Below are 11,628 nucleotides of genomic sequence, written 5' to 3'. Positions count from 1 at the left end.
GGTTCAACTCATAGGAAATTGATTCACACAACAATGATTGAAATAAGGTGTTGGTGGAATAAAGCATTGGTGAATATCTGTACATTCTGCAGAATGATACCATTAATGGCCACTAATTACAAAGTACACATTCTAATCTTTTTTGTGCTCCCATACATTAGTGTAAGTAGCTTTTATTTGAATCTGCTAGAATGTAATGTCCACCATAACTATGCTAAGAAGGGATTTGAATGAGTAGTGGTCTTCATGCTCACCAGACTTAAATCCTACCGAGCATACACACGATTCTCTTGGGAGACAAATTGCACCTCATCAAGTGATTCCAGATACTAAATATGCCCTGAACACAGCTCTCTCATACTACCATTGCTCTTTATGTTGACAGTTTTTCCTGCTGCAGTGAGCTGAAAAAATGTAAAGCCATCGTCGCAAATAAATATTCATTTATGAGCATAGACTGAATGACCAATCATTTGCATTTCAAATCAAACAGCAGCTTATCAGATGCTTGATATACATAAAAATGAGCTGATAGATTAATACTATTCTCTAATAGTGGTTTTGCCTTTGCATAGATAAATTATTATAGATTTCAATTACCCTTCAACTGTTCTGACCACTGTAGATATAAAATATTAAAAATGTTGGAAAATTATTTTTCAAGTTTCTATTCTCCTAAAAAATTGAATATTATTATTTTTTGCTCATTTGGTATTTGTTGTTTCATGTATTTATAAAAACTAAGCTCAAAAATTACAAAAGCAAGTGTACTTCACATATAACAAAAAAAGAAGAAAAAAAAAGTCTAACCCCAAATGAACCAAAGTGTAAAAAATCAAACCTTTTTCAACATTTTGCTTGGTGAAAGTAATTCCTGCAGACAAGGAATATAGAATGAAGAGTTTGGCTTTTTAATTCCTGAAGTTGACAAGTGCCACAGGTAATCCTAGGGGAAAAAATTATAAACACGCACATATGTATACCTGCACATATATATATATATATATAATAAAATTACAAGTATATAAAAAATATGCATAGTAACTATAACTAAATGGAACAGTACATAAGTTTATAAAAAAAAAAGTAAATAAAACTAGATTATGATGTTTCCCCCAAGTTCAGCATTTTTTTAAAGAGGATATGTTAGTAAAAAATGTCCAAGAAAAATTAATTAACTACAAATATACCACAGACATTATGTAAATAATGTATTCATAATTTTTTAACTGCTGGAGCTTGTCAACAAGTCTTTGTGGTACTTGAATAGGAAACACCTAATCAATACACTCACAGGCAGATTATAATTTTAAATACATTTGTAAAAACCATCACTATTTTCTTAACCAAATACTATAAACTTACATTTTTCAATATATATATATTCTTTTTTGACAGATATACTGATTAACTGAGATTAACAGAGAGTAGTCTTGATGAGTATACAAATGCATATTGGAGCTTAGTAGCCTTAAAACTGATTGACTTTAGTAACAGTTTTATTGAAAACAGCCATTTAAAACAGATTCTTTTTATCAAGAATGTTTCGTTTCAAAGAATATAGTTCTGAAAGATTGGTGATCATGTATCATTTACAAATTGACTTGTTCTTGCTATATGTATATATAAATATATATTGAACACAACAGCACATGCTTATCCACTAGCAAAATGAAAATGTATCTGTTTGACAAGGAAGTACACCTAAACAAAAATATACATTGACTACAGCATCATATGCTTATCCATTAGAATTAAACGTATATCAATTTGACCAGAAAATTCATCTGGTATAGCTAACTCTGTCTCATCTGATGGTAATGTTTATTTCTGTAACCTTAACATCATGAGCAGAGTACAAGTATATTAAAAGATCTGTGAAAATTCTTTTAATGTTAATATGAAGCAAACCTCAAGATAGCTCCACCTGTCTTATAATCATATCCTTGATTAGTAACCTTGGTGTATTTTTATTATCAACAGAATATACAGTAATGATAAGTTAACACTGCTGCAAAGCAGTACATTTTCTTTGTATCACTGTATGCTAATGTTCTTCATAAACATCTCTATATACTGAAATTAAACATAAATTTAAATCAAAATTTAAAAAACTCTCTTGATAACTGATCAAGGGATCTTTTGCAGATTATATTTTAGGACACCAAGTCAATAATTGCAGCTTACAAGACACAGATACCTGATGATCCATTTTATGCCTCAAGATTCTACTAAAAATAATTATATATACCTCAGTATAACAAAAACACAACAAAAATGTTTTTTGATGCTTTTAAATAATTTATTATATTTTAACAATTCCCAGAGGTATAATAATGTAAGACACATGAATCAATAATACGATATCCTATAACACGAGCACTTTGGAAAGGTCCAGCTTTCAAAATAATTTCTGTTAAAGGGTGTAGTATTTTTGCATTAAATTGCTTTCTTGACCCTACATGTTTTTTAACATCATGAGTGGGTCAATAATGATATGTTTGTTTCTTCTGAATAATTGCACAAAACTACACAAGATCGACTCTGCTGGCCATCCCTAATTTTGAACTGATAAGCTAGAAAAAAAAAGGCAATTAGTCAACAGCATCCACTGCCAGCTCTTAAGATACTCTAGTCGAATAGTGGAATTTGACCATAGCTCTTATAATGCACCTAGAGCCCCAAAGTGGCAATAGTACACAAACCATGGAGCCTCAGATCCACAGTCCAGTATGCTGCCCACTAGCCCACACCCAGCCCTTAAGTTCAAAAATTATCCTTGATGTTCTTGGATATAACCCAAATATAAGAAGTATTAAAAGTGATATAAAAATTATAAATAAATAAATTTTTATTTTAAAATAGAATCCTCATGTTTTTAAAGTTACACATGGTACCAAATATAGTACCAGATTGGTAAGGTGACAATCGACCAAGGTTTTAATGCTGAACATATTGTGCCTCTTGAGGCCCTCACAAAATCAAGTCTGTAGTTCTCTCAATTTAAAGTATGGCCACCCTTGTAATATATCACAACAGTAAATGAAAAGATATATCTTTATCAGTTTATCACTCCAAAATACTTAAAACAGTGGGGAAGCTCTTCAAAAGTTATTTTACAGTAATTAAGCAAAAACTGCATAGGATAAACTTAAACTTTCTCATACACATGCATGAACTTCATAGCAATTCTCACAACACGAAACTAATACCTATGAGATATTTAGTCAAATGTATATAAGAATAAGCAGCACTGATTATTCTGGCCATGCTATAAATTTATACCTTATAGCTTACATAGCTTTGATATTCACTAAGCTTTAAATGGGCACTTCACTGTTGTAAAGTAAAAAAAATATTATGTGGGGGTTATTTCTCCACTTATTTCACAACAAATATCATCACTTGGAAAAAATCAGAGGTAGCTCTTTCCAGCTGATTTATTGCATGTTTTTACAAGGGCAAAATAAAGACATCAAGTTTTGAAAAATCCTGCCTGAATTCTCTTGTAAAATTACCAATAAAATATAATCAAAACAGGAATGTTGGGATTTCAAATCTTCTTTTGTTCTTTTTGTTACGAACATGTGTTTTGGATATAGTAATAAAATATTAAAAAAAAGTCTACCCCCCCCCCCCCAAAGTTAACATTACTGTTGGGATGGTCAAAATCATTAAATGTTTTCCCTGTACAGACACAGCTTGTCCTTATGTGAAAGCCAGAAATGTGTAAACTTTGTGCAAGCTTGATGCTTATTTTTGGCTCAAATAGTTTGAAAAAAGTGAATTTTATATGTTGATGATGTCAAAAACTGTAAAATTCAACTTTTTCAAATTTGTTTAATAGTTTACAAGTTTCTTCTTGTAATATGTTGCCACATTACTGATTAGCTTTTTTTAATCTACACGACAAAAGCATCCAGCAAATAAAAAAATCAAATATACTTCAATGCAAGTTGTAAAAAAAAAACTGTATAAAGATAACTAATTATAGAGTAATACAATTTTTAAATTTAACTATTAAAAGCTTATTCAAGCTTTGTTTAAACTTTCTTGTGTTAAACATGGGTTAAAAAAACAGCATTACTTAAACTCCAAACTTTTAGTTTCTTAACTATAAATTACTTATGGTATATATATGTTTAATTTACACATACCTCTTCTTTTTTTCTGGATATAGTAGCAGTTGCAGAGGCATTCCTACTCTTACCCCATAGGATATTCAACACATGCATACTTTCCTCACTATGACTCTCCTGAAATGTATAGTTTATATTCAAAATATAAGTGTATCATACAGTAATACAAAGTGTCATTCCTGTTAAAAATAAAAATGTTTCATGCACAATCGATTATATACAGAATTAAAAAACTGTACAAATGAATATTGCTAACAATGCAAAGATTTACTTAGATGAGTTTCCTTCAGAAAGCACCCAAAGGAAACCCATGGAATATGACAGTGATGGCAGGGAGTCTATAAGAGCACACCCATGGAAGAAGCAAACAAGTCCCATGTGTCATAAAGATGGGTGGAATAAAAATTGAGCCATTCAAGTACTTGCACTCAAGAGGTCGGATAGCCAATATGTGTAACTGATTAGGGTATGTTCAGACCGACCATACCCTGTGCTCAACTCAATTCTACCAGACCGACACATCCTGTGGGAGGAGGACACAGAATTCATACTATAGAATGTGGAATGGTGTGTGTGAACGCCTCAACTAAACTAAACAGACATCAGCTACAGAAGGAGGGCACACTTTGTTAGTGCATGCTCACCTCAACTGAACTGAATAGGAGATGACTGCAGGAGGAGGGCACTTATGTATAGAGTGTGCTCACCTCAACTCTACTGGACAATAGCAGGCTGCAGGAAGAGGGCACAGTATTATATGATGTGTTTGCCTCAACTCTCTACTGTGCAGACTCAGGTTGCAAAAGGAGGGCACAAGTGGCACATTAAAAGTATAGTTATATGAGAGGTGACCTGCACTACACTGAAAGTGTCATCACCACCCCACTTTACACTAATTGGCACCCCCTGTTCTAGTTCCAGCAGTTAAGTCCCAATCAGTGAGGATTCTTCATGGTCCACCACCCCAGCAGGTAGGAATTGGTAACTGGTAAGAGTCTCCTGTGCTCCACTCAAAGAAAAAAGGGGGAGGAATTTGTGATGGGGAAACCTGGAGAAAATGCCCAGATACCTATCGGTCCTGTTTCAGCCAGAAAAGTCTTTTACTGGAGACAGTGCAATGGGTAACCATGACAAAGATATCTCAAGTAGTCTTGCAGAACACCTTATCTCAACTGTGGGCATATATGGAGACAGTATGGATGGTATGAGTGCTTTTCATTATCTTGGCTCAATGTAGAAGTTTTGGATATAAGTATACCCTGAGAGGCACAACCAGCCACCTGGCAGGATCCTATAATTGAATGCTGTAATAAGAAAAAGGAAACATACTCACCTGTCTAAAGATGTTGGGTAGATGGTAGGATGGTGAACAGAGGCAGGAAAAAAGACAACCAGATGGTGAATATAGTGGGTGATGAAGGTGTGAGACATAGTTCACACGCCAGCTAGAAAAATCTCATTCAGTGGCTGTCTAAAACAAGAGGTCAGGAATAAGTGAGGTGATGAATCTCTGATGGGATGAAATGCAGATCCATCTGCAAGCATCGGCCCCAATGAATAAGTAAGCCAAACAAAGAAAAATTGATGGACTCTACATGTAAGGGTAAAAGAAGATATGTTCCTGGAGAAAGAGGAATCCAAGGGAATGTAGAGTTGAAGACGAGATCCATAAAAGTGAGAAATACAAAATAAGTAACAACAAATGGCACCAACAGGGTACAAAAGTCTGTCCAGGTCCTATTGATCAGAGGGTCCTTCCTCTCTAAGTCTTCAGCCAGTCAGGAAGGTGACTGCTCCTTTTATTCTATCTCCCTTCCTTTTATTTCACACCTTGCCCCCCCCCCTCAGTTTCTCTCCACTTTGTTCCAGTCATTCCTATCTGTAGACCCACTTTCCCTGTTTCCATTCCGGACTGGGACCTCAGTGTCATCTTGCACACTCTTACCCATGCCCCTTTTGAGTCATAGGCAACCTGCAACTTGTACAACTTTTCTCTTAAGATATATTTTCTCTTACTTCTCACCTGTGGTTCCCTTGTTCAGATATCTGTGCTATCAAATTTTCTTTGTTCCTATATTCTTCTTTATCCTGACCCCTTGTGGTATCAAGAAAGGCAAAATGTTGTAGACAGGGCCATCTGATAGCAGGCAATGGTGGAGACAGCTGCTTCACTGTCAAACAGCCAAGTAAAAGGAAGAGAAATGACCAACAGGAGAACTGTCAGGAGGAAGGTAGCAACAGATGGACCAATATTGAAAGACACACCACTGACACAGATAGATGGATAAGGTATAAGGACAAAATTAATGGAAAAGGCTACCAGATTGGAAAGTCTAGTTTAATGGACAAAGGACTGGACAAATACTAAACATGAAGACGGAGGGACAAGATCCTATAATGGAACAGTAACGTGTGAGGTTGAAGCAGGAGAGAAAGTATAGTTGGCAGGAGAAAATGGAGTTGGGTTGTCAGGTGGCATAGAAGAGGGAATCCAGGATGAGCCAGCCAGTGGGGTACCTCCAAGAGAACACAACAAGAACTGTTTCAAATCAAGTCCAGGGCCTAAGGTAAATGAGAGTGAGGTGGGTAAGCATAATGAAAAGGATAAGACCAGTTCTGGCTGAAGACATCAATAGTTAGGGCGAAGTGGTGAAGAACAGGTGATCAGAAGAGAGGAAGCTTGGAAATGAAAAGGGTGGTAAGGCATCAATGACTGGAGTTGCAAGAAAGAGCACACTCAACAGAAACTTGGAGTTGAAGATACCATTCCATGGCAGAACACAGTTCAGCCAAAAGAAGCAGTCTGAAATCAGGTTCATAGCACCCAGTAAAAGGCAGGCGATGAGACAAACCCATTAAGAATTAGCTGAATAAAGAAGGTTCAGGGTTTCAAAGAAAGGATCGGGTTTCCCCTTGGCAGTTGATATGGGAAAAATCAAGAGTTGTAGAAATAGATCATAAATTAATCCACTACAAGGGGTAAGAAATGCCCAATGGACTACCAGAATTTAGAGTGCATTGATATGGAGAGAGGACTCATTCTAGGTCCATGTATCAGATGTGAAATTGTTGTCCAGAGATGCTCCCCAACCACAGGGGAAGACATCAGTGAAGAAGTGTAGGTCTGGTTTGGGTGGAGGTAATGGAACACCAATGATGATACTGGATTAATCCAGCCACCAATACAAATCCTCAAGTAGGGGTGAGAATAGGTGAGGTATTGAGGTCAAAGTTCTCCATGACAGGTTCCTCTGGTAATGCAAGGACCAATGGAAGAGGTGCCTATGTATGCAACACAAAAGGATAAGCAGTTCAAGTGAAGCCATGGTCTCCAAACACTAAATAACTCTCAAACAGTATAAGTAGGTTAGGCATGAATCCATATCTTACAGACAGATGGAAGAAAACTGAGCACAGCTGAGAAATAAGTTGAAGAACACTCCCAGGTGAATAAGATATTGAGTGAGGTAAAAATTTGAAAGTTGAGATGAATGCCATCTCCTTGAAATGTTGTACATAGATAGGATAAGAAGAAGGAAACATGATGACAGATGAGAGGAAGAGAACTGGAGTGAAAGTCTGTGGGTAAAACATAGAGTAACCCCTGTGTGGATGGAATAGTGTGACCAAAGGAGCTCAAATTTGTGACAGCCAGGCACCCACAGGACCCAATTCTACTTAACTGTCACTGACGAGCTTGATGAGTCTGATGCCAGGAAGAAGAGGAAAGTTGAGAAGTAGGAATCGAAAGATGGGAAACTGGGGAATAAGTAGAGGTACAATGGTGAAGAACTGGGTTTGGAAACAAAGTATGAAAGTGGGAATTGACTACGGGCAGCCTCAGCCTGTGATTCAATCAAAACTTCAAGGCAAAGAAAGGGGGCCAGGCGAATATCTCATAGAAAGGAAGAAATAAGTCAAAATTGGGATAAGAGACAATTCCTACCCAACAGTGTGAAACAAAAATGACACAATATTTCAAAAATAACTAGGGAAAGCAGTGATTAATAAAGAAAACTACTTGCTAAAAAGCATAGGTAAAAAAAAAGTTCCACATAAATAAACTGAAAAACCTTACCTAATAATACCTCTTTGCTCCATCAAATTTAAACATCATAATTAATTTTAATGTATTATTGAATTCACTAACATTATTGTGATAAAAAGTAAAATGCTAAGGTATACTCACATGAGTTTCTGTTAAAGTTGCTATATTTTTGGAAATTAACTTTAATCTTTCTTCTTCTGACTGAATTACGAGGGCAGAAACTTCACAATTTCTAAAGGAAAATCAAAATTACAGTTGACATCTTAATTACACTACATTTTAATAATTATGGATTAAAAACCATCACATGAATTCGTAAAAAAAACATTGTTTACATGGTTACACAATTAAATCCCTGGCTTAACTTTTTTCTAGACTAATGAAAAAAAATAGTTTTAACACAAAAATCTAACCTATCTCATTCTTCATGACTACGACACAATCACCTTTAACTTTATATTATTTACTGGCTTCTTTGAAACCTACAACAGCCCCCCACCTCCTTTTTAAAGCATTTTCCTAAATGTTTCCCTCCCTCTTTTTTGTTGTCAGCTTTGTGTTACTCATTTTGTTTATTTGTTCAGGACAATTAAGTAAACTGTTTACACCCTTTGTCTTTCTTTCCAATACTTTTGAGTTTGTTCTGTATTATTTTTTAACATCTTTCCAAAGGTACTTATGTTCATCCTGGCTGTTCTGTAGTCTCAAATGTAAACTGTTGAACTGAGAGAATTTTAGCTCGATGACTTTTATCTAAAAAACCATTAGCTTGTTTCATTAATATTTTTGTAAGTGATTCATGGTATTTTGGTGAAAATTTTAAAAGTTTACCTTACCTACTACAAGAAAGTAGTTTGTTAATCATTATTGTTATTGTGAATTATATGCTAAGGTTTTGTAGAAAAACAATATTTGAGCTGCATTTAGCTTTCTACATACAGTATGTGTATGTAAACAGATTAAGAATTTCCTTCAAAACAATGTTTAACTTATTATGTTACTCTTACTTGTACATACATACTTCCATCAATACTTTTTATCATTCAGTAAAGGGTCAGCATTAAATAAAATTCATAGCTTTTAAACCTTAACTGTAGTCCAAGTACATTGTTAAAAGTTTCATTATCTAGACACTGATCTCAGTCACTAAGACTTAAAAAAAATTAAATAGGTACTTTTTCTTTTTTATTCTTTAATTTTTGTATCAAATAATCAGTTAGTTATACAAGTTAGTCTTTCTTGAGAAGGATTACAAAAATATTTATTTTCATTACATGGCTCGTTCATCAGGCAATAGTCCAATGTCTTGCTGGATGACACATTATATTCAGAGCACTGAACACATGGTGTGTAAAGTTGTAACATAATTCAAAAGACAACCTATGACTGAGATTATTATACTTCCTAACTTGGTGGTTAAGTGAGACTTTCATACAACAAACCTTTAATAAAATTTATCATCATTTAAAATTTTCACCTCTTTGCTTTCTTGTTTCGACTTGGAATTTTGTCTGTTTGATGTCCTACATGTAGACGATTGATTCCAAAAACAGTACTTTCTTTTTTGGTTCCACAATCCCTTTCTTCTTGCTCTTGCAGTGACTTGGATATCGCTAAAGCCATTTGCAATTCTGCATCTGCTTCACTAAGGAACAAATGTCCAGATTTTTAAATTTGCTTAAATCTTTATTTCCACACATTATGGAAGTTTTAGGATATATAACAACATGTCACCAAGTACTCTACTTCAAGTATCAGGCAGCAACACTAATCTATAAAACAAAATTAAATGGTATCAAAAACAATCAATAATAAGATTGTCTTTATTTTAAGAAAAAAAAAAGGCTGCAGACACTAGGCTGTAAAACTTAACCTTTGATAGGCCCTGACATTTGCAAAAGTATAAGTGCTGAAAACAGCTCCTGTCAAACACTATACAGTGGTTGTTGGCAGGCTGATGCCATATCTATATTCTTTATTTACAAAATTGGGCAATATGAGTTAATTTGCTGAATAAGACTGAATTGTGCTGTTTTTACATTAAGTAGACCTGTGGTAATATTTCAAGGGAAAATATAAGACCTATTATATTAATCTGGTGAATAAACAAAGTAACAATCAACATTATTATATCCAATTTTTATATCCAGTAAAACTGGAAGAATTATAATGTTATAATATCCTTAATGTCTGACACATAACATCTTGACTAGAATCATATGATAAAGACTCTTTTGTAACTTACAAACAAAAATAAAATGGTATTTAATTTTTTTACTAGAAAATAAAACACAAGTTTCGCTATTTGTTCAAAAAATTAAAAGTCACAAACTTGCATAAACACACATCTCATAAAAAATCAAATTAATTTAAAGTAAATATACTTTGCATAGTCATTTGTATGTTTGTGTTCAACTGTTAGCTAGTGGAGCATATTCAATCATTATCCTCACACATATTACATATAGGAAAATCATCTCCATCAGAAGTGTCAAATGCAAATTATTACTGTGCAATTAGTTCTCGAAAAAGAACTCCATCTGTTTCAACTTCATCACTTGATCTACTAGAGGTGTTAGAATCAAAATCATCCTCATCATGATCTCCATAATCACTTAAAACTTCATCACCAATAGAATCAATTTCACTGTACATGTCTGACTTTCAATTTCTTGGTTGTACATTCAACATATATGTTAGAAGAATTTCTATCAAATATCCTTTTCCACATTTTTGCCATAAACTTCTCCAAGGCAGGCTTTTAATATTTGTTCCTTTTCCCCATGTGCCCATACAAAATCATTTGTTTTAATCAGTAGAAGGTTCTCCACTGTTTTAAACTAAATCTTTGGTCAGTGAGCATGCAGGTAAGGTGACTAAACCCTACCTCAACAACACTATTACTGGGTCCTATGTAGAGCACTATTTCCACCAGCATATAAACATCCTTAAATTCCTTCATTCTGTATAAAAGCACATGCTCAGATATCCTTATTTTTGACTCCATTCAAGTAGTACTTAACAATTCTCTTGAATTCTTTCCATTCTGAGCTTATCTTAGTTTTTATCAAAATTGTTAATTTTCAGTGGCTCATAAAAATGCTCTAAAACTAAATACAAATACTAAATTTTTCTTGTTGGTATTATCTAGCTAAAATATACTTTGATAAAGTTCTCAAATGAAGAGAAAATTGATTCAAAACAAGCCTATACACTTGAAATGACTGCAACTCTCAGTTTTATCAGTACAGTGTACATTGTTCATTAGACTGTAGTTGACACAGACAGTAGTGTATTCCCGGTTTTCTTTTTTCTAGTGTCCTGCTATAAGCAAAGTATTCTTAAGATGCCAGGAACCTGGTTTCATTTCCAATTCAAGTTTAAACTTTTTCAAAAGATCGTTACAGTGTGTACCTGAAGTTTCTTCCTTGAGTTCCTGCA

At 34.3% G+C, this 11,628-nt stretch overlaps 1 protein-coding gene across 1 annotated transcript in view; it reads right to left on the bottom strand.

Moving 5' to 3' along the window:
* The window catches only part of LOC106464074, a 49,687-nt gene extending 38,845 nt beyond the window's left edge, over positions 1 to 10,842 (bottom strand). Inside the window, exons 1-5 of the mRNA XM_013924184.2 lie at positions 10,697 to 10,842; positions 9,665 to 9,832; positions 8,329 to 8,419; positions 4,158 to 4,256; positions 842 to 946 (exon numbers count right to left, since the gene is read on the bottom strand). Of these exons, the coding sequence (XP_013779638.2) occupies positions 842 to 946; positions 4,158 to 4,256; positions 8,329 to 8,419; positions 9,665 to 9,832; positions 10,697 to 10,842 (609 nt within the window). The remainder of the gene's footprint in view (positions 1 to 841; positions 947 to 4,157; positions 4,257 to 8,328; positions 8,420 to 9,664; positions 9,833 to 10,696) is intronic.
* Between the last annotated feature and the right edge of the window lie 786 nt (positions 10,843 to 11,628).

The sequence above is a fragment of the Limulus polyphemus genome, unplaced genomic scaffold (assembly GCF_000517525.1).
Source record: "Limulus polyphemus unplaced genomic scaffold, Limulus_polyphemus-2.1.2 Scaffold1555, whole genome shotgun sequence".
In the NCBI taxonomy this organism is placed as follows: Eukaryota; Metazoa; Arthropoda; class Merostomata; order Xiphosura; family Limulidae; genus Limulus; species Limulus polyphemus.
Note: the sequence above shows the minus strand (reverse complement) of the source record. Positions and strands in the feature narration are given on the sequence as shown.